The following is a 24,158-nucleotide window of genomic DNA, read 5'->3' as shown; positions in this document are numbered from 1 at the left end:
ACATAACCTTGAAGTTCATACATTCTTATTAAATAATGTAATAACCGTGTGACTAGTGTGAGTGTCTGAAATCAAAAATGTGTGTCGTGAAAAAGGTTTTGGAGAGAAAACTTCAGGTTCTTCTGCATCTAACCAATGAGTATGTCTTTGTGTCTCCATATTGTATGTACCCAATGTCTCATAGTCCTACCTTACATTCCATGAGTATCATCTAACCATTATATCCATCTCTCATGTCTTGTATGTGCATTCAACGCTTTAGTTATGCCTCACATCATCCCATTTGACGTCGAAGAAGAAGTAAACACAGGAGATAGTGTACAGCTCAACTGTCATGTGTCCAAGGGGGACAAACCCCTGAAGATCACTTGGAATTTCCATGGGGAGGAGTTGTCTTCACACATGGGGATCACAACCACGAAGATTGGTGACAGGTCTAGCATCCTGACAATTGTGTCTGTCATGGCAGCCCACAGTGGGAACTACACATGCACAGCCCAGAACGCTGCAGGAACAGTCAGCTACACAGCTATGGTTCATGTGAATGGTACAAACATGCCCACTCTCTTACCAAGTCTGTTTCTTGACACAAATAATATCTGCAGTCGATACAGCATTGTTATAACAATTGAACCTACCATTTGTCCCTCCTAAGTATCCTGTATCTTGGCAAGTATAATTTTAATGTTGATTGTTGGCTAGGTCTCGGTATAGTGTTCAAGAGGGCTGTTGAGGCTTTCTGTTATTTTTCTCTATCCCTCCAGGGGAATATTGCAAGTCAATCTCGTACAAGGCCTTCTCTAACACCCTCTCAGTCTGTCATTTTTAACCACCCTTACATTTTTACAGTTCTACAGTCTTGCTAATGTGCATGTTGACTCACACATTGTTAGTGATTCTGCAAAGTTTTGTAGCTGTGGTTTATATCAGATATTTTCCACTGTCTGAGATACACTTGATGTAATTATTATCAGTATCTTGTCAATTGGTTGACTTTCATGTTATTGGTCGGTAGGCATCAGCCACTATAACCAGTGGGTTGGTTTTATTAATCATTGTTTCACAGATGTCGTGTTATAGATTTCATTATTTGTGATGGTCCCTTGTCATATTATTTTCAATGTTGATATCATGTTTTCAAGTAATTTGTTGAAACAATAGTTGTTCTTTGCGGTGTTGGAATGTTGATGCAGATAGCGGACACATTATTTTGGTCTGAGAATTTAGTCAGCATTTTCAGTCATGTTGCTGTAGGTATTGTTATTGGTATATTTTCTCAGACTTGCATTATTTCCAGGTTTTAGATTTTATTGTTTGTAAAAACAGTTGTTTTAGTCAGAAGTTGTATGTTGGTTCAACCAAAGTTATTTAATGTCTTCCTACGTTTATTTATCAGAAATAAAATTAATATCGCTTCCTTCATTTGTATTTAAGGTGCCAGACTCTGCTGGTTTTATTTTAATCTTACAGAATACTGGAATTTTAATTTTTGTGATGTTGGGGTGTGTAGCAGTTACAGATACAAATACATAGACTACACAAAAATATTGTTAAGTATATTTATTACCTTTGATAGTTATTGAACAGTTGTCTTGTTTGCCCTAGTTTATTTTTTTAAAGGTGGGTTATTTCAATTTGCTGCATATTTGTATTTTAATTTTAGTTTTGACAACTTTCATTGCAACATAAAAGTCTCATGGTTATGTAACATACTTATATTCTGAATAAGCAGTTAATCTGTAATCAGGAAAGTATGTTGATACGAATGTTTAAAACATGTAATTAACATCTTTGAGAGGCTACAGAAAAGAAGAAAGTTTAAAATGATTATGATACAGAGCAGTTCGTCAGAACAAAGTAAAGGCCTTTGTTTGGTCATTCAGATTAATGAAAGTAATAAGAAACACACAAATTGAGCCATGCACCATACCATGCCATTTTAATACAGTAGTAGCACAATATAATGTTATGTAAGGGAAGAAGGTTCGGGTTTCTTTTCCTGTTTGCTGCCATTAACCTTCTGCATTCACAAACAACTTTTATAAAGTGAATTCCTGTTCCTCCCAACTGTGTAGGTTATGTAACACTAGTTGGGAGGGTGATTTTAAATTATGAATTGGGAAGGAAGCAGAAACAGTAGTCTGTATCAAGATACTGCTCCAGCATTTGCCTGGCAAGACAAGGGGGAGGGAAAGAAATTGAAGATGACTATCTCCAGGTTGTAAGTGAAACTTAGGGTTTTCTGGATAAGAAGCAGGAGTTCTACCACTCAACCGGTTACATTCATTCATGAGATGTAAAGAATATAAAATCTAAAACTTCTTGACGATGGTGAAGAGTCAATTGAATAAAATTTTTGGATATTATCCATCGTCTAGTAAATATAAAACGTAGTTTCGGAGATGGGACTCTATCTCCGTCTTCAGGTTCCTACACAGTTGGGCCCACTAGATAGAGCTAATCCCTATCTCCGGACTTTTTCCTTGGATATTATCCATCGTCTAGTAAATATAAAACGTAAAACGACGTTTCGGAGATGGGACTCTATCTCCGTCTTCAGGTTCCTACACAGTTGGGCCCACTAGATAGAGCTAATCTCTATCTCCGAAACGTCGTTTTACGTTTTATATTTACTAGACGATGGATAATATCCAAGGAAAAAGTCCGGAGATAGGGATTAGCTCTATCTAGTGGGCCCAACTGTGTAGGAACCTGAAGACGGAGATAGAGTCCCATCTCCGAAACGTCGTTTTACGTTTTATATTTACTAGACGATGGATAATATCCAAAAAATTTATTCAGATGTAAAGAATGCCATGAGAAAGGCTGATTGAACAATCATAATGAGGAAGGTAAAGAGAATGAACATAGGTTTATTAGGTCCTGTGATATTTCATCATGTGGTTTTTATACATGTTTGATAAATTCAAGAAGTGATGAAGATTAAAAGAAAGTATGGATAGAGTGCACATGGACAGTATACTACATTTGGATATTGGATATTTTCGCTGTTTAGAATCTCACTCTTTCTTCATTCAGTCCGCTAATGTGTGTCCTCACTGAAGTATTTGCATTTGCTGTTTTATCATGTTCACATACAATTGAAACATCGATGAAAAACAGTTCTGTGCCACAAACAAATTGTATTCTGACTTATATCAAACAAGTTTAGGCTATTAGCAGTTGAACAACCTACAAACTTATAATCACCTCTTTCTTAATACTAATTGCTTGACAGTTCTTTGTCATTGTATCTTATACTGGTTTGTCAGTTTGTAAGAAGAGACTGAAATAACATATATTTTTATTAAAAATATATTAAAATTAACCGTCAATCACAATTTAATATTATTAAAAGATTAAAATATCATTTTACGTTCCCTATCGAGTACTCAAATTTACATGTGGAACATACACGACATGTTTCGGCTATATATAGCCATCATCAGGTGTTATGTATTAAAACTTTTCACTGAATTACTGATTTTTTACTGATTTTAATGATTTTTAGTCTTCATTTTTCTTATGATGTTCTTGTCCTTTATATTGTTTCTTCATTCGTTGTAGTATCACAGGTCACTAATATGTTTGTATTTCGTATTTCGTATTGATGTCAATGTTTTGTATATGGACCAAGAAGTAATATCATATCAGGTTTATGAGAGATCGGAGATGTACTGTACTGTATTGGATCGTGGCTGGTATGTTCCACATGTAAATCGAGTACTCGATAGGGAACGTAAAATGATATTTTAATCTTCTAATAATATTAGATTGTGATTGACGGTTAATTTTAATATATTTTTAATACTATATAAATCACAATATGACGCATCTACAATATCTTAACATATATTTTGTTGTATAGTTTCACCATCCATATCAGCCTTCACATTTGGTGAGAAAGCAGTGAATGCAGGCCAACTGGTCCAACAGAACTGTGCTGTTGTGGAAGGCGATGAGCCTTTGAATATCACGTGGACATTGAATGGTGTTAATGCTTCCACTACACTGGGAATACATGTGTTGAAGATAGGTTCTAGGACAAGCATCTTGACTATAGAATCTGTTCGGTCATACCATGGGGGCAACTATACTTGCACTGCTGCCAACTTGGCTGGAAGCACACATTTCACTGCCTGCTTAGCTGTTAATGGTATCATGTTTGATAATTCATTATTCCCTTTTTCAGTGTATTCCAACCTCTTTTGGCCATAAAACCCTTTTTGCCTTGGAACATTGTTTGAAATAGAAGAGAGAAGGTTTTGTGTGGTTTTTAGGAGCAGAAAAGTTAACTGTTGAATTATCCATCTTATTCTCCTTTATGTACACATGACTAATACATCAAAGACAGCAAATGAGGCAGAATGAAAATTTGTTCTTTTGATTTTGGGGATAAGCTGCATTGAATGTTGAGAATTATACAATGTTTCGGTGAACATCACAGTTGCTATCTTCAGGGTGAATATGTAGTAGTTGGATGTTTTTGGAAGCCTTAGATAGGCAGGTGAAGGTTGGTTTTATTGGAGCAGAAGGGCAGGCTGCTGTCCAGTGGGAGAAGAACACATGGTTAAGGAAAAGAGATGGTGAAAACATTTTTGATGAATCTGTGAGAAGAAGAGGTAAGGGGTAGGTTGAAGCTGGCAGAGCCCTGTGTGAACCAATGGGAAAGGGGGGATGAAAGGAATGGGGTAAACAGCAGGAGAACTAATGAGAGAAGGAGTAACCTCAATAATGATGCGAGGAAGAGAGACAGGATGCTTCGCTTTTACATGATCAAAAGCAATTTAGGTTAGCATAGTAGAGGTTTATATTTCGGATTTCAATAAATAACAAATTCATATAGATACTTCTGTAACCACGAATTTACTTTTGGCAGTAGCGGTGGGGAGGCCAAATTCTGAAACACTTGGCATGTAATGGATTACTTGAGATAGAAATGGTTTTTGGATTTTTTATAATCTTAAAAAAAGATCCCCTCGTGCAATTCCATTGTGTAAACGGAGTTTTCAGGTTGAACTCACTTTATTATTTTGCGCTTTATACATATGATAATTTACTTTCTTGATGAAACTTTTTCAAGTGGAATTCATTATACTTTTCTTGCTGTAACTGTCAACAGAAAACCATTTTTATTGGTGTACATCTTTGGAACAAAGGTATCATCTCAATCCACATCTCTTTATTTTGAATCTGTAATTTCTCTCAGATGCAAGCTTTGGCCACATGAGGTTACATTTTTGTATACTGTGTACTGCAAAATTATTATACACAGTTTTCTAAACACTAAGATCTGTTGTATACAGTTTGATAACTAATTGCAAAATTACAGTCATCATTGTCAGGGAAACTCTGTATGTCGGAGCAGATTAGCACAGAAGGAAGACATGCTTGGGAATCTTCACTCATAAGTGTACATTTGTCTGGGGTTCAACATCTATTTGTCAGACAGTACATCATATCTTGAACAGATTGTGTTGTTTTCCCATGTTTTAGTAATTCCCTCCATATCTCCCTTCACATTTGGCAAAAATGCTGTGAATGCTGGGGAACTTGTCCAGCAGAACTGTGCAGTAACAAAAGGTGATGAACCATTGAATATCACCTGGACACTCAATGGGGGAGATGCCTCAAGTGTATCAGGGATATATGTGTTGAAGATAGGTTCAAAGACCAGCATCTTGACCATTGAATCTGTTCGGGCATACCACGGGGGAAACTACACTTGCACAGCTACAAATGCAGCTGGCTTGTCTCAGTTCACAGCACACTTGGCTGTAAATGGTATTACTATCAATGTCTGTGTCTTCAGTAGTCTTTCTTAATCTGTAGTCTTGTGCTCTGTAAAGTTCATCAGTAGAGTTTCCAACATTTTATTCCACTACCTTATGTGATACAGGATTGGAATGGCTTAGATATTAAATATTTTGTTGTAATGTTGGAATATTAAATAATTACTTTTAAATATTGATTTAATATTCTTTTTAAACTTTTCCAAATTTATTTTAATTTTCTGCATGCCTTTAAGTTGTGATTTATATCTCACGACCTAAACCAGCAGTGAACACATTCCTTTATTACTCTAATCCTGTATGGATGTTTCCACCGTATTAGAAAATTACAACTTTGAACGGTTCAGTTTATGTATCATCGCTGGGTTTTCATAATAATGTTTTACGTCCGAGTCTATGAGACTCTGACCGTATCCTGATCCTCTTACTCGATCCATTGTTTACCAACAATACAGCTTACAGCACAAACAGGGCAGAGCGTTTTCTCTTATGTATCACATTCAGAAGAGCTCTAAGAGCCCACCAAACCTCCTATCCTGTGGTTCGAAGAAGCTCTTTCTACAAGGGCTAAATGACCAGAGATTGAAGCTGACACTGTTTATTAGTACCAAGGATACGGGTGCACGAAGTTTACCGTTTTGTCCCATTTATGTCTTCATTGAATGGTATTTAGACACAGAATCTGTACAAGTTTTAAGATCTCTTTGTAGTTGGTGTTAGGTGTACAGTTCTGTATAATGTCTGATGCAATTTGTCACTAGTATCTCCATATTTGGGAAGTCAGCGGTATGTGTTTGATTACAGTTTTACCATCAATAGCTCCGTTCTCATTTGGTGACACAGCAGTGAATGCAGGAAAGATTGTCCAGCAGAACTGTCTCGTTATGGATGGTGATGAGCCACTGAAGATCACTTGGACTCTAAATGGGGGGGATGCTTCTAACTCGACAGGAATCAGTGTTTTTAAATTGGGATCTCGGACAAGCATTTTAACCATAGAGTCCGTACGTTCTTATCATATTGGCAACTACACCTGTACTGCCAGCAACTCTGCAGGCAGTTCATCCTTCACAGCAATATTAGCTGTCAATGGTATACATCTGTTGGTATATCTGACTTCATTATATGTTGTGTGCAGTTTTAGGTGGAAGTTGTGAATGATAGCATGAATTAACTGTTACAAAGTACAGAGCAATTGGAAAATCAAGGATAAACAGTCAGACTGTTTCAGTTAAGAGGTGCTGATACCATATTCTCGTATTGAAATGTGTAACTCCTCAGCTAACTTTGATATGATTGGCTTTAATTACAATGCACTCTTCATTACCCAGGCTAAACAGAGGGAAGAGAAAGTATGAATAATAAGGAACACAGTTAGTTCAAAATTACACAACAAACTGATAATACTAATATTGGAATTATGATTTTGGAACTGTAAGTACATTATTAGCACAGCGTAGTGTTATGTGGGATGTGTTCAGTCTTTGCCTCATCCTCTCTTCAGTCACCACAGTCTTCAGTAACAAATAACATATGTACAACAGCATACAGTTATGTAGACCTTTAATAAATTCTACACATAATGAAAACTGTGATGTACGTGGAGAGTTTGAATTTACGTACGTTCCATAAATCCTCAAAAAATGAAGCTAAAGATGGAAAACATGCTCTGTGCACTGAATACAAATATAAATACATTATTGTTATGGCTATTTACAGATATCTAATTTTCTAAGTATGTTGTACATTGAGGGGGAGGAACGCTTGGAAGACAGATAATGTTAGGGTTGTTTATTAGATGAGATGTTTATTCTGCTGTCCCATCTCTGTGACATTCTAGCAGGAAACTTGTAGAAAATTTCTCTAAAATCATTGTAGTGAATTGTATTTGTTATAATTTTCACCTTTCCTATTCATTACAGATAGATGCATCTGTTCTTATGTTCCTAGACCTGTGTATTATATTCATCCTGCATATGAGAATGCTTCATACTTGCATGAAGTGTTAACATGCTGTGATTACATTTCAGTTGTCCCGTCAATAGCCCCATTCTCCTTTGGTGAAAATGCTGTGAATGCTGGTCAGATTGTGCAGCAGAATTGTGTAGTCCTAACTGGTGATGATCCCTTGTCAATCTCATGGACTTTTAATGGGGCTGATGCTTCTAGTTCGGCCGGGGTATATGTACTGAAGATAGGGTCTCGGACCAGCATTCTGACCATAGAATCCGTGAGGTCATATCATGGTGGCAACTACACATGCATGGCAGAAAATTCCGCTGGCAATGCTAGCTTTACTGCACATCTGGCTGTCAATGGTACTTAATTGGCAAGTTTTCTGCTTATGAAACTCTCATCTTTTGTATGTTATTAAAAGGCAACTTATGACTGAAAGGTTGATGCATCTGCTTCACATTCACATTTTTTTTTTAAAGGATTTGGTATTTCCTAGTTAATGTGGGTGTGTTGTAATTTTCATTTACTTTGGTTCTCTTTGTTTTGTTACTTTGGAAAATATTTATTGTGTTTTCAGTATAATTTTCAACAGTTATTCACATTCTTCTTCCTGTATTTATTAAAGAATTATGACAGATGCTTTAGTTTTCATGTCCTTAGGCTTTTATGGCTGCAGTTCAGTGTATAACTTCAACTTTCAGGGATAAGCCACATTGCTTGTGGATGGTTTTCCAAAGTTTTGGCAACAACTACAGTTTCCAAAAAACATTCTGGCAACTTTATTGTTTATCAAAATGTTGAAAGACTTTCAATATCCAGTATGGCTTATCCCCAAAATCCAAAGTTTTACATCTTAACCTTGAGTTTCATACCTGTCTTCTAGATTCTTTCAGATTTTTACACTGCTCAGGTGTAACATACTCTGAAGAATTTCATAATAATATTGTGAAGGGTTGACAACCTCATACCCAACCCCAAAGCCATAGATCATCTGTTTGTTGATATTCATGACTGCTTATTGAGTGTAATTGTAGCGTCCTTCCATACCTGGAAGCCTTTTTCCTCCAGTAGGTCTAGAAATAGTTTGTAAGATTTGGCCTAGATTTAGCTGGTTTAAAATAAGGTTCCGTGGCAGGTTTTTTGTGATCTTGGTGCTGTACTTTCAGACTTCATAAAAGCAGGGAATTTTTCATTTAGCTGGATAGTGATAAACTACCAATGATAGACCTGGTACATTGAGCAAATGAGTCATTCAGGATCTTTAGAGATACAGGAAAGAAACTTTTCAGAAATTAAAATTAAAATTGGCAACAAGATTATTGATTACTAATGTTGGCAGGAGAATCAATATGTTTTTATTGATCACATGAATTCATTGTAGTGTCAGCAAAGATTATACCATTCACATTTGGTGACTTCCCTTTGAGTGCTGGTCAGTCAGTGACTATCAAGTATGCTGTGATTGGAAGTGACAAACCAGTGCCATTGCTGTAGTCTCTGAGTGGTTTTCATGGCATGGTCACTGTTCCTCGTTGTGATGCTGGATGTGTTCTTACCATCAACTCTGTAACTAACCTGCAGTTTCCAGTACATCAGTCCTGACATCATACTCTGTTGAGCTGTGCGTAAATGTTACATAGAAACAAACTTGATATCTGTTACTTAGGTTTATTCCTACAGAGACAGACTGCTTCTTTAGCTTATGCAGTCTTTTTGGCATAGTTTCACTATTTAACCATTCAAAGCCAAAGCTTGCCTGAATAATATTTCAAGATTCAATCCTGACCTCCATGAAAAAACAGCAAAGATCAGTTGGTTAATACTGTTTAGGGAAATAATCAGTGTTTATTCTAAGAATTACATGAAACCCATAAATACACTCTCTGGGAGAATTGTAGAATTGCGGATTGTTAAAGTAAGTGGTGCATATTTCTGCCGCGGGGAATTACATAGTTAATGTTAGGTACCAGCATACTTTTCATGTTTCTGCAGTTGATTCATATTCAGTTAATTCTTTTGTGAAAGTTTAATGTGATTTAATTTTATTTACTTTAATTTATATTCTTCTTGGGGTCTAGTATTTTTAACAGTGTGATTAAGTCTGTCAGTCAGTCAGCTGTTTTAATTAAACTAGAAGTTTTTATGATGTATCCGCATGGTTTTATGCCTTTCTCAGCAGAGTGAAATCCCATAAGGTTTATAAACTTAATCAATTATTTATGGGGCTTATTTAACTGTTGACCTTATAATTCCCTTCTGATATTGCTCGTTATGAGAAATATCAAGTTTTATAATAGATTTTTCATAGTTTCTCTCAGTAAGAAGTTGATGCAGTTCTTTTGATAGGCTGTGAGTGTATTTTCTCACAGTTATCAGTTCCCAATTTATTATCGATCACCCTTATCACAATTGCTATGCCATAACCTGTCATTTTAATGCACATAGTGTGCAGCTGATGAATCATTAAGTAAAGCAAGAAACAAAGAAATTCAATTTAATTATTATCCACTTATCTATGTGGTGATCTTTTGAATGTGCTTTATTCTTTGTGTTTTCCCACTGTGTGTCACCTCTCTGCTGAAGAGGTTATGTTTGAGGCATCTTTTAAAGCACATATGAATTTCAGCAATAGACCAGTCTAAGATTTGCCCAGATCAGATTGTGGCAGGCATCAGCTCAGTCAGTTCACTGGCAGGGTGAGGGATAAACTTAAATTCATACAGAAAACTGCTCTTTTATAATACATGTGACATGTGTGCCTTGTCGATTGTTTTATGTATCTCAGGTTTAGAATTCCTCAGTGCGGGGGAAGCGGGGGGGGGGGGGGGGTTGCAATGGACTGGCTCTTACTGCAGGTGAAACTCACATGGCTTCAGAATTCCAAGAAGTGAATTTGAGATATAATTTAAAGAGGAAAATTTAGGAAATGATGTTGTTTGTGTGTGATGCAACATTTATATTATCTTTTTGGTGATACTCGTATTCGATTTCTTAAATGATACTCCTCAACAGTTATTTTGTTTCAACAGGACTAATTTACTGTATGTTCAGGGTTTTTTTTGGTAATGTTATGTGTTGCTTTTCTAGTAATTCCTCAGATTCTGCCATTTACATTTGGTAGTGAACCTATTAATTCCGGTGACTTTGTAATGGTCAACTGTGCTGTGGTGAAAGGGGACTCCCCACTTAAGATTACATGGCTATTTTCAAATGATGACTTTGGGACTTCTGGAGCTGTTATCACACAGCCAAGTGAGAGGCACAGTACACTTACAATTGGTTCTGTTTTGGCCAACAACGCTGGAAAATACACATGCATTGCCAGTAACTTGGCTGGAATAGCAAACTACTCATCACGTTTAATAGTCAATGGTATTATTTTTTAGCAGATTAATGTTTATTGTTTCTTTTATGTTGTGCGGTGAGGATTTGCATGTCATCGTACCTGTTGGTTTGGATGTTTCAGTTCCTCCCAAAATGATGCCTTTCACATTTGATCATGACCCATTCCATGTTGATCAGTCAGCAGCACTTCAGTTCACAGTGTCAGATGGTGACTTGCTACTTAACATTGTCAGGATACTTAACAGTCAGCCCATTCTTCCCATGCAAAAATCTCAACTGCTAAGATTGGTCATCGTGTTAGTGCTCTTGCTATTGAGTCTGTGGCAGGAAGTCGTGCTGGCAATTACTCTTGTCATGGTGGGAATTCTGTTGGTGTAGCAAGTTATACAGCACAGCTGGTTTTGTCAATGGTTTGTGCCACTTCAGTGTCTTAAGATTATTTCTTTCTGAATTTTGTGTGGTACACATTTTATTTCAGGTCTTACGTTTCATAATCATTGCTGTTTTTCTGTTACTAGCCATCGTATCTAATGGTTCTTTTATGTGGTTTCCTTGAAAAAATGGGAACTTGCATGCAGATACCTACCTATCTTGCCAGTTGTCGGACAATTTAATGTCCCTAAAATGAGGATAACAGGAACTCAAAACAACTGAACAAATGATCTTTGGAAACTTATTGGATCAAATTTGGAATTCTACAGAAGTTGCATATTTGAGCTTTGTATTTATCTCATATAATTTTGTTTTCACTGTTTATGAGTTCAAAAATCTTTCTCGAAGGGCATTTCTTTTCAGTGGTAACAACTAAACAGAAGCTTTTTAGTTTTGTGTGAAAGCTAATAGAGTACCCCAATGTTTTGTGTTCATAATTTGTTTTGATTGCATAATAGACAGAAAGAGCTTTAAAATATTTCAGTCTGTACATGAAAGAAGGCAGTTGTAAGTGATACATTTTTGTGACTCATCCCATGCTTTTATCATAGTCCACTCTAATGTTGTGACTGTACCTGTCCAGATTTTGTATCCTATTATTTTTTCAATTGCATGTTGATATCCTTCTGTGATTATCCATTTGTAGTTACTACAGCTGGGATTCTGTTATTTGTAATTTCAGTTTTGACAGTGCACTTAATTGGCATATTAACTCTAAGGACAACATAATGTATCACTCTGCAGAGATTTGAATCCTGTTGCATGGTTCAGTACATTAATAACTTTCAGCGAGACTTGTGATTTTACCATTCTCTTTCGTTGACATTCTCTCCAACCCTGGTGACTTGGCGCAGTTGAACTTCTTTTGTGACAAAGGTTGATCCCCATTGGATATTGCCTGGGAAGTCCAGTACAACTGAACACATCTGATGATCTGTCCAAGAGAACTGTTCACAAAGCTAGGGAGTGAAGCAAGTGAACTGATGGTGAACCTAGTCTCACCCACTCATCAAGGACATTACATGTGCATTGTGGAGAACCTTGCTGGCATCATTACCTGCTCAACTGTGCTAGTAATCAGTGGCATGAGGTGTTGATATATGGATACATTAAATATTATGCATCAGCTGAGTGTTGTCTAAGCTAATAGCCACTTTACTTAGTTTCTTCACGCTTTCTCATGCACACAGCAAGAATATATGTCAAATATATAGAAGAGACTTTCCAAATATTTTCAAGTATTCATGATTACAATGAACCTTTTTGTTATTGAAGAACATATAATCATGGTTTTGGCTGATTGTACGACATTGCTTAGGACTGCAGAACTTTGCTTTGTGTATAGTTTATTTTGATTTTTACAGTGCAGCGTGAATTTATGTGAAATCCAGTTTTCATCTATTTTTTTTGAATATATTAGATTTAGCATAATATTTCACCATAACATATACTCAGCTTTGAGATGACCTTAGTTCTCATGAAAGATGACATCCACTCCTGCCTTTGCCCTTTACTATCTGTGTTCTGACTTTCTTTCCGTGGGAGTTTGATTTAATGACTAGGAGAAATTGTGTGTTGTTTCAGTTTTACCCAGGATTGTCCCTTTCCACTTTGATGTCCCAATTTTTGCTGGCCAGGCAACACAAGTAACCTGCCAAGTATCAGAGGGTGATTCTCCTCTTGATATTACATGGAGTTTTCAAGGCACAGATTTGTCCTCCCAGATGGGCATATCCACAGCTAAATTTGGTCGGAAAACCAGTGTATTAGTAATAGATCCTGCAAATTCTGGCCACCGTGGGAACTACACCTGTACAGTTAGGAACCTAGCTGGCTATGTGAACTACACGGCAAGTCTTGATGTTCATGGTACGGTGATAGTTTTCAGTGTTGGTATGATACGTTGAGGGTTCTGATCCAGTTACCTCACCCCAACCTCCATGAGTCTATGACTGTGTTTTCAGTAAGGATATATTAGTGGCTTGTTCTGCATTTGTGAGCTCAAACTTTTCAAGGTGGAAGCTTGACATCTAGTTTCCTGGCAATGGAACTCACACTTTTGTGTATGAATATGACCTTGGTGAATCTGGTGATATTTTTTTAAAATGATGAATGTAGAGTGGCGCCACATGTTCATATATCAGTGCATTGTAAGAGATCATACAAGGCTGCATATTGATCTCGCTTTGATCAGACTTGAGTTCATGACCTCGCTTTTTCATGTTGGATTTGTTGTGGACGAAACTGCACTGAGGCATGTTTCCTCATATCTAACGAACATTGTGGTAACAACTATTGGACATGATTTTGAGCCAGTTCGTTCCACCTCACACCCTCACAACATATCTCATCAAAGTTCATCGTAATCTTTATTGTACAGGAAATGGGGATTTAAACCCCTGCCAGGGCTGCCAGCCAGACTTTAGCTCTGGGTTTAAAGGGTTAATGATATGCTACTATGACACATGGCCAGCTGGACCAAGAGTATGCCATAATGTGTGGCTAGCCAAAGTTAATGGCCCAAGCATCTATTTATTCTATGTAAACTTGATAACATTCCAAGAACAGATCATTCCAAAGAATCCATCCATTTTGAGGCCTTTCTTAAATGTATAGTGAAACTTTTGAATGAAATGAATTGTTAATGTAGGAATTTTAAGTGAGTGGTGGCTTTTCAAGCCTGATCAGGAAAGAAACCTTTGTTAGTTGGGCAATGCCCAGGGTGCTTATCATGAATAATTTTAATAACAATTTACTCAAAAATTAAGCTGCTTTATTTAAAATTTATGTTCTCTTTGTCAGTTGCAAAGCATTCATGATTTTAACATTACCTGAGTGGTAAAAATTCAGTTCCACATACCATATTTAATGGCAATCCTTTTACTGAAATTTCATGAGAATGTGTACAATTCCATGTTGTCTTCTGTAACATATCCAATCTTTTGATGCTCAGTTCTTCTCAGTCTTAGTTGAGCCTCAGAGTGAACCATTCAGTTCCAGTTGTGTTGAAGTTGGTAGAGGTGACCCAGTAAAGATGTTGCACTTTCTTGTGACTGAAGTCCTCCCCTGGATACCATATGGATCAAAGATATAATATCTTAGTGAGTGGATGTGTGTTTGATGGCTTTACCACAGTTCGATCACATGAATAAGTGTTGTGTCAAATCTGACTGGCTGGGGCCATCATACGTTGATTCCTAAAGTTAAGGGTATGCATTACTTTTGTGGGTTGTTTATTTTGTTTCTAGTTTTACCCCGGATCACCCCTTTCCATTTTGATGTCCCAATCTTTGCTGGGCAAGCAACACAAGTGGCCTGCTTTGTATCTGAAGGAGACTCCCCTTTAGATATTGCATGGAGTTTCCAGGGGACTGAGCTCTCATCACAGATGGGAATATCCACAGTAAAGTTTGGTCGGAAAGCCAGCGCACTGCTTATAGACCCTGCAAGTTCGGGCCACCGAGGGAACTACACTTGCACTGTTAGAAACCCTGCTGGCTCTGTCAACTATACGACAAGCCTTGAGGTTCATGGTATGCTCAGTGTGGGGTCAAAGCATGAATTTGTTAGCAGTACTTGGAAAGACCTCTTTTCCCATCAGCACTGTACTGATGTTGCAATATCCTCTTATTCAAATAGTTGTGCCAGAGATTGAACCATTCAGTTTTAAACAAAGTGGAATCAGTGGTGGTGGTTCAGCAAGACTGATGTGCACAGTTGTGGCTGGTGACACACCCCTCAACATAACATGGCTTAAAGATGGCCAGTCTGTTCAGAAGGGCATGCAGCATCTTGATGACTTCACCGTGATCCTCTCACTGTCCCGCCTCTCTCTTTTTGACTCTGGGAACTACACATGTGCAGCATCAAATTCTGCAGGCACCACTGTTCATTCTTCCATCTTGAAAGTGAAGGGTATGTTTTAAGACATTCCATTTGTATTGGTTCTAGTTTTGCCCCGGATCACCCCTTTCCATTTTGATGTCCCAATCTTTGCTGGGCAAGCAACACAAGTGACCTGCCTTGTTTCTGAAGGAGACTCCCCTTTAGATATTGCATGGAGTTTCCAGGGGACTGAACTCTCATCACAGATGGGAATATCCACAGTAAAGTTTGGTCGGAAAGCCAGCGCACTGCTAATAGACCCTGCGAGTTCGGGCCACCGAGGGAACTACACTTGCTCTGTTAGAAACCCTGCTGGCTTTGTCAACTATACGACGAGCCTTGAGGTTCATGGTATGCTCAGTGTGGGGTCAAAGCATGAATTTGTTAGCAGTACTTGGAAAGACCTCTTTTCCCATCAGCACTGTACTGATGTTGCAATATCCTCTTATTCAAATAGTTGTGCCAGAGATTGAACCATTCAGTTTTAAACAAAGTGGAATCAGTGGTGGTGGTTCAGCAAGACTGATGTGCACAGTTGTGGCTGGTGACACACCCCTCAACATAACATGGCTTAAAGATGGCCAGTCTGTTCAGAAGGGCGTGCAGCATCTTGATGACTTCACCGTGATCCTCTCACTGTCCCGCCTCTCTCTTTTTGACTCTGGGAACTACACATGTGCAGCATCAAATTCTGCAGGCACCACTGTTCATTCTTCCATCTTGAAAGTGAAGGGTATGTTTTAAGACATTCCATTTGTATTGGTTCTAGTTTTGCCCCGGATCATCCCTTTCCATTTTGATGTCCCAATCTTTGCTGGCCAGGCAACACAGGTGACCTGCCTAGTTGCGGAGGGTGATGCCCCTCTTGATATTATGTGGAGTTTCCAAGGTACAGAGCTCTCCTCCCAGATGGGAATTTCTACCACCAAAGTGGGTCGCAAGGCCAGCCTCCTGCTGATAGATCCTGCAAGTTCTGGGCATCGTGGAAACTACACCTGTACAGTTAGGAACCCTGCAGGCTCTGTCAACTTCACGACCAGTCTCGATATCCACGGTACGCAGCCTTCATTTTTGTAAGTGCATGAGTATCATCTCTTGCAGGAACCCCCCCTTTGTCTTCTGTTCTTCAGTTCTGTCAACATTAAGGCATGTGTATGCAGCCCACTTTGAAGGTTTTATAAAAGAGAAAGTCTTCTTGCTCATTTCTGAGCTTTACAAGCCTTGGTCCAGCATTCACTTTGCAAACTAGGAGGTTGTGCGTTGGCTTGTTTCTCCATTTTCACAAGTTTGGTAATAAAGCTGTGGAATGGCTTCTTTCCCTCCTTCATGTGGGGCTAGTAACTGAACTGTCTCATAGCATGGTTGTGAGGTATAAGTTGGTTTGCTGAATGTTATGTTTACTCTGCTATTTAGTTCATTCTGGTCCCCTCTATAGTTGGGGCTGCCTATGCCAGATTGCAATGTCCTCGTTCTATTTCGCGTTTTATTCAGATTTATGTCAATATTTGTATATCCTGACTATTTAAACTGTTTTTACTATATGCTAACTGCAACATCGTCTAATAATGTCCTGTAATTGGTTCATTAGTTAATGACAAAGTTTTCTTTATTGTGCCACTTGCATGAGGAAGGTTTAAAAGTTGCTGTTGTAAAAATATATAGTGCAGCCACTGTGAATTGGTATGTTCTTCAGTTAGTATGCATTTAATTAAACCTGTATTTATTCTTAAAGGTAATTCAGAGTGCCTATTCTGTTACTTATGAATATATACTTTCGAAGTCAATCACATATATCATTTAAAACAAGCAATGGGATTCAAACCCATCTTCCAGCTGAGGATAAAAAGTTTGTATCCATTGCTAAGCTTATTCATATGTCAAAACTCTCATAACAAACTAGAATGTAGAGGCTATACAAGAAGTGTTAGTCTGTTATTAAGAAATTAAATGGCAGTGTTCTGTGTGGTTGTGCCATATTGTAATGTATATATTATGAATTACCTGCAGTAGAGTGCCAGATTGTAAACATGGACTAGATCAGATCATTGCAGGCCTTAACACTACCTGCCTCACTGTTTCAGTTAGTTGACTGGCGAGGACGGGGTTCAACCAAAACACCAAGGCACACATGTTTGTTCTTTAAGATAGGTCAAATAGGAGGTAGTCTGCTACTTATTTTGTGTTGAAATGTTGGAGGGAGACTAATTTTTCATTGATATAAACTTCCATGATGTTTACTGCAAAACTTGTGTGTTATATAGATATTTTATTCTTTGCAGCTCAGATTTCTGTGAGTGTGTAGAGCTTTAATGTTCTATTATCATGGGAATTTTTGTGTGACCTGTCTCATGATTGAAAGCTTTTGCTCTCTTTTACTTGTGATGTATTTTTTATGGTGTACTCAACAGCTCCACCTTGCTGACGGCATGAACATTTGCCTCTTATCATTAATCTTGCTATCAGATATGCTGTTAAGCTTGAAGATAGAAATATTTCATATTTTGTCATCTGTTAATTTTTCAATAGCAAGAGAATTAACTTTTATGAGGAGATTTGATTTTGTATTATATTCTTTGGTAAATCTGTTTCCAGAGCTGCCATTCTTCACAATTTCTCCATATGAATGGATTGGGCTCATTGTTCGACTTCTATTCTGGGTTCAAAACCCAGAATGGACATGGGAATTTGAGTGCATAGTTGCCATTTCCATGATGGTGTGGATTTATTGCAGATGGAGTATGGTTGTAAGATAACGAGGAACATTGGAGTCTGGCACACATCTCTTAATTGTTGTGGTTGTGAATTGATTTGCAGTGACAATTGGTTGCTGCCTTGCCAATATTGTTTTATTGTTGTCAAAATTCTGGTGGTGTTATAGGAATTACGAGTTAGATTTGTCTAATTAGCATTGAATTTCATTGTTTTATTTTCTTTGAAAATTGTGGCTGTTATAGTTAGATTTATCTCTTAGCAGTAAGTGCCAGTCATTGCCATACTGGTATTTTGTTTGTTGTGGAAATTCAGGAGGTTGTTATAGTTATATTTGTCTCATTACGTGTTGGTGAAACTGTCTGTCTTGTTTGTAATAATTAACAGAAACTGTTTACACACTTGTTGTCGGTGTTTTGGTCAGTGAAAGGAATAATCTTCTTCGACTCAATATAATTTGTTGCATGTCAACTGGTTGTTCCTCACTCGATTGTCATCATCATTAATAGGTTGAAATCCAGAGCAAACTCCTGTCCTCTCCTTTGCCCAACCTTGAAAAATGTGCCTGGATTTAGGTTTGGATAGGCATTCCTTCCCTACCAACTACTGCCCTTTTCAGTTGAGTTCGTTAATTTACGGTATGTTCCTTTATAAATAAACCATTGGGTCTTAAAGTCAGACCATTGGGTTCATTTCTTGTTTGCATGTTATCTCTTCATTTTAGCTTGGTTTTTTGGTTCTGTTATGTCTTCCTTTGTTTCTACCAATAGATCTATGATTGTGCATGCATGTGTACTAATCATTAAATTAAGAAATATTAAAATAATAGTGATGTAACTACAGATTTATTTATGATGCAATATTGGTGTGTCTACTCCTTTTGGATTTCCTCTGCGCCTTCATAAAATAAAACCTCCACGATTAGTCACATTTTATTAAAGAGCTTTTCCCATTAAGGTATATTTAACATAGGTACAAATGCAAATTAAATTTGTTGAAGAATAGTTTGTCAGTGTAGTTTTGTCTGTTCCAATGTGTATGCAGGTATTTGAATTTACTGCATTGTTCTGGTTTGTCACAGTAAAGTTTTGAAGTGCGGTAAGAGCTGATGGTTCATAATTTGGGGAGATGAAAACTTCAGTTGTCTGTTTCTTTGTTTTGCATTGGAGTAAATATGTTCATATTTACATTTGAAAATACTGACACTTCACACACAACATTAATTTTGTGTCACCATAATAAAAATGCACAACTTAATAAAAACAAGCATTTTAAAAGGTGTATATTAAATATTTTACTGCCAAGCTCACTACAGTGTGTGTTTTAGAAATATTTTTTTATTGATATGACAATTATGTGGATAAATGGATGTATTAGCTACAATTTGAAACCAGGACCTTTTGAATATGAATTTCTGAGTGCTAATTATTACACTGCCTAACTATGAAAATGTAAATCTGTAGTTTACTGAAATAGAGCTGCTGTGTTCCTGATGTCTGTTTTGTCTGTCAGTGATTGCAGTTGCTACTACTTCAACAAGAGTAAAACTGAGTGTACTAGAGTGGGAGAGCAGTTAAAGACATTATACTTCCAGCATCAACTTGTTAGGTTCTGGGTTCAAACCCTTCCTAGGGCATTGAGTTACCACCAGTCATAATGTCTGTTGTTATCTATTCTGCACTCAGGCTTTCTCTTGAACAGACTTACCCCATTAAATTATTCCCCATGGGGGGTCGGGGGGGGGGGACAATGTTGAGCATGTAATGATTAAAGTTCTGCTCTGTCTTAACTGATATTTAAAGTATTTTTGAAACCCCAGGAAAATTGTTAGTGATGACTGCATTCTTTCATTTTTTTCTGGATTAATCATCTTGTATTTCAAGAATACATTACTTATTCAGTTTCTTATATAAGAGTCGTGAAACATCCACATTTTCCATATTATGCAATTATTTTTTGTTTTGTTTTTTAAAGAAAACAGGAACATGTGGTATAATAGATCTGGACTCCTCCATCCGTAAGGATAATGACTTAAAGATAGTGTTCTGATTAATTTATGAATTGTTTGCATTATCCATAACTAAAGTAGCAAAATTATAGGGTTTTACAAAGAAAAAAAAAGAGACATGGTTGTAGAAGAGATAGTAAAGAATTTTTTTAAAGCTGTGTGCATTTTCCACATTTAATTTGGTCATGTGTAGTAGAAGCTTGGCAGTGTATTTGGTTTGTGTAAACTTCTGGTTTCATTTGACAACACCTGAAACATACTATAAAAGTGTGAGAAGAAAAGTAAATTAGAACCTAAGATTCTTTTTTTTTTTTTTTTACACACAGAGGAAGCTGAAGCCTTACAAAATTATTACTTAGCACAACGTTAAATTAAGCTTTTGGCATTTCTTATGTTAAAATTGCTATTTCACAAAGTGATTATTACATCTGATGTGGCAACAGTTTTGCTCTCTTGTTTTGAAATTATAACGAAGATATATCATTGTAAGACCAGTCTAACATTTTAAAAATTGTATTTTGATGTACATTGACTATTTAAATTTAATGCATTATAACTTGAAATTAGACTGGCATTTTTTGTCTTTAAATAAAAAAGAAACCAAAATGCGTTGTCTCTTAAATTCATCTGAAATTCAGAATATCATGCTCCACTTCACTGTTAGAGTTGGTCAGTTTTAAATTCATTTTTGTAAATTTAAGTTAGTAGGGTGTGAGCTTTTCACTGGGATGGTATATAATGGTTTCATTGACCATTCATTGTAGGCAGCCATTAAAATGGTGTCCTACGTTGTAGATAGAGGAAATCTAAAACACATATACCTGATCTATACCGCAACATTATGTGATAAAACTTAGGTTTATCCTTGGAATGTAGGTTGGCACTGAAAGATTAAAAATGAAATTGTTTTAAGAATTGTTCAGAAGAGCAGAGTTATTTTGGTGTTTGCTTCTGCAGTGTACAGTATCGACTGCTGAAGTTCTGCAGGTAATATACCATTATTGCATCTGAGTAAACTGAGGCATCTGTAGGTACAACATTATAATTCAATGGTTTGGTGCAAAAAAACATTTGATAATAATTTTCTGCTATCATTTAATTTAGCAAACCATGCTATATTATTAAAATAATCATGAGAATCCACTACTTATATTATGTGTTAATTTCTGTGAATGTGGTTCATAATGCATAAATTATTCAGTTTTTAGTCGTTTCTCACAAGTAGAATTCCATGCCTATGCACCAAACCATTAATGGTTAATTTGTGTTATTATGTTTTCAGTGTTTACAGCAAAATCTCTTGTACTTAGAAACATAACATTTATAAAGGCATTCTTTAAACCATGTCATTTTGTAGGAGTAGCCAAGTAGGTGCCATGCTGACAGCTGTATTATCATACTTGCATTACAGTTATAGTCAAACTTTGATAGTGTACGTGCTCTGGATATTTTGAGTCTTTGATTTGTAAAATACTAAACAGCATTTATCAGTACTGTAATTCAAATATAAATTCCTTAGAAAACGATGTTTCTAAGATTACTTGCAGCTGTAATGTAAGATAATATTTCCCAGACTATTTTGCCCATGAAACTGTTGTTGATAGAATCTCAAGAAAACTTTAATTAAGAAGATCAGATATGAAATGGCAATGGAACAGTTGGTTTTACATTTTGTCAGGGTAGATTTTAAACTAATGAGATTTCAGACTTGAAATGTTGAGTGGCTGTGACCGTATTAACACTTGGAATGATCCAATTTTGAGGCACATTGTATGTCAAATTACATTATTATTACCAGTTTAAATAATTTTCCTCACTGTAAGATTTGTTTTAAGTATCTCTTAGTTCTGTATAGCCCATTTCAAATTGCACTCTGGATGTTGTAAAACAGCCCGCGAAGACTATTAATCTCATGTTGAAATTTTCTGTCCTGTCCTATGTATTTCTGCTCATGTAGTGGATCTGCTATTCCACCAGATGGTTTTCATTTCAGATTTTTGCTGTTCTTAGCTTCCTTTTAAAAACTATTCAAGAGATTTTGCTGTGCATTTGTGTATTTTGTCTCTTTACTATAGGAAATGTTCAAATGAAAGTAACTGGAAATTTTTGACAAGAAGTTCTGTGTATTTAAATTGCCATACAGCTTATCAAATCTAAACCTTCTTGACGATGGTGAAGAGTCAATTGAATAAAAATTTTCTTGGATATTATCCATCGTCTAGTAAATATAAAACGTAAAACAACGTTTCGGAGATGGGACTCTATCTCCGTCTTCAGGTTCCTACACAGTTGGGCCCACTAGATAGAGCTAATCCCTATCTCCGGAGATAGAGTCCCATCTCCGAAACGTTGTTTTACGTTTTATATTTACTAGACGATGGATAATATCCAAGAAAATTTTTATTCAATTGCCATACAGCTGTTACACTTTAATCTCTGAATTGACCACATCTTCCAATCCATGTGTATATGCAGCAGGTGTGATAACATGCTGCTATGACTAGAATAAATCCATAGCTGAAACAGACATTTCTGTGGCTGTAAAATTTAGTTGAGTTTGTTTGGTTCTGTAAATTGCCATATTATATTGATTATTTCCAGTAGTAAGAGACAAAATTAAACTAGTTTTAAGACTGTTTCTTTCAAAATTTGTTGTTAAAGTCATAGCATAATTTCACTGTTAAAAAGTAAACATTCAGAATCTGACTGATGAATTTCTAGTACAGTGATTCTCTAGGATGAAATTTACAAAAATGTCAGAAATATTCTAGTTTTAGGTTATCTTTTCTGCTGTATACCTTAAACAAAATCAGAACTTTTTAAAATTCTCATCATAATATTGTTCTGACGTAAGTGTATCTTTGTGATTTCAGCCAGAACAATTTTCTGTTCATAAATATGGCTGTGAATTGTCTTTGTCTATGAATGAGGTCATTGCAAATTTTATATTCAATATTGTAATTGCAGAAAAAGCATGTTTGAAGTATTTCATGAATTTGACCGTGACAAATTTTTGCTTGAGAACCCCTGTACTATTACAGTAAATACCATTAAAATTGGTTTCAGTACAATAATTACATCTGATTTATTTTAAAGAATTATTTCAATTACATTAAATATTTGAGAACTAATTAGCTGAAGTAGGAGTGTTTGTCAGATAATGCGTGTGTTATAATTGTGTGACTGACCAAAGCTGTGCTCTGCCTGTAGTGCCACCAAGATGGATTCTGGAACCAACTGACAAAGCATTTGCTCAAGGCAGTGATGCAAAAGTTGAGTGCAAAGCTGATGGGTTCCCCAGGCCCCAGGTCACTTGGAAGAGGGCTGCTGGTAAGGCTAATACATGCAGTACGATTAGTGGACATTGAATTTTGTGTCATATTAACACATTCATGGGAATGCAGAGATAACGGAGAAGGCTGTGTTGTAAGATGATAAACACTAATCAGAACATCAGTGTATAATTATTAACATATTCACTGCCAGTGACTGCTGAAATATTTCTCCTTTTCCCCATCAGATGTCATTGAAATGTCATAAGACCTTCACATCTTTGAGGAATTGAAATGAGCGCACTAGTATATTCCAGTCTATTATAAAAATTTGTGATTTTGTCGTCGTCAATAAATTATGTCATCAACAATGTCAACTATAAACAAACTCGGCATTGTTGTGTTCCACAACAATGCCGAGTTTAGTGTCTTACTCAAGATTTTAAAACGCAACCAACCCCCCCGAATGAGGGGTTGGTCAAGTGTTTTAACCCTCCATTCGGGGGGTTTAGTTTAGTTTCTTACACAAGATTTTAAAACGCAACCAAACCCCCCCCCCCCCCAGAAGGGGTTGGTTGCTTTTTAAAAACTTGACCACCCCCTCCGAGGAGCTCCGAAAGGAGCGTTCTGCCCTAGTACTAGAAAAAGCTGCCCTTGATTCGTGGATAACAACTGTTTTCCTACAAATTCAATATAAATTTATGTTTGTGTGTATTCTTGCATGTGGTGAGGTGTATGAATGCAGTTATTTGCTCTTGC

General features: G+C 36.7%; 1 protein-coding gene across 50 annotated transcripts in view; it reads left to right on the top strand.

The window, feature by feature from the left end:
* The window catches only part of Dscam1 (Down syndrome cell adhesion molecule 1), a 183,743-nt gene that overhangs the window by 122,089 nt on the left and 37,496 nt on the right, over positions 1-24,158 (top strand). For 42 of the 50 annotated variants that reach the window (XM_087360755.1, XM_087360578.1, XM_087360570.1 and 39 more), the window contains one exon: positions 23,338-23,457. In XM_087360755.1, coding sequence (XP_087216881.1) covers positions 23,338-23,457 — 120 coding nt within the window. Of the gene's footprint in view, positions 1-262; positions 548-7,822; positions 8,111-23,337; positions 23,458-24,158 lie in introns of all 50 variants that reach the window. The other 8 variants (XM_087360839.1, XM_087360803.1, XM_087360797.1 and 5 more) reach the window with 2 other exon arrangements.

This window comes from Zootermopsis nevadensis, unplaced genomic scaffold, assembly GCF_977971745.1.
Source record: "Zootermopsis nevadensis isolate Lab colony 2312 unplaced genomic scaffold, Znev_1.0 Znev_ptg000003l, whole genome shotgun sequence".
Classification (NCBI taxonomy): domain Eukaryota; kingdom Metazoa; phylum Arthropoda; class Insecta; order Blattodea; family Termopsidae; genus Zootermopsis; species Zootermopsis nevadensis.
The sequence above is the reverse complement of the archived record's forward strand: the minus strand, read 5'-3'. Positions and strand labels throughout refer to the sequence as shown.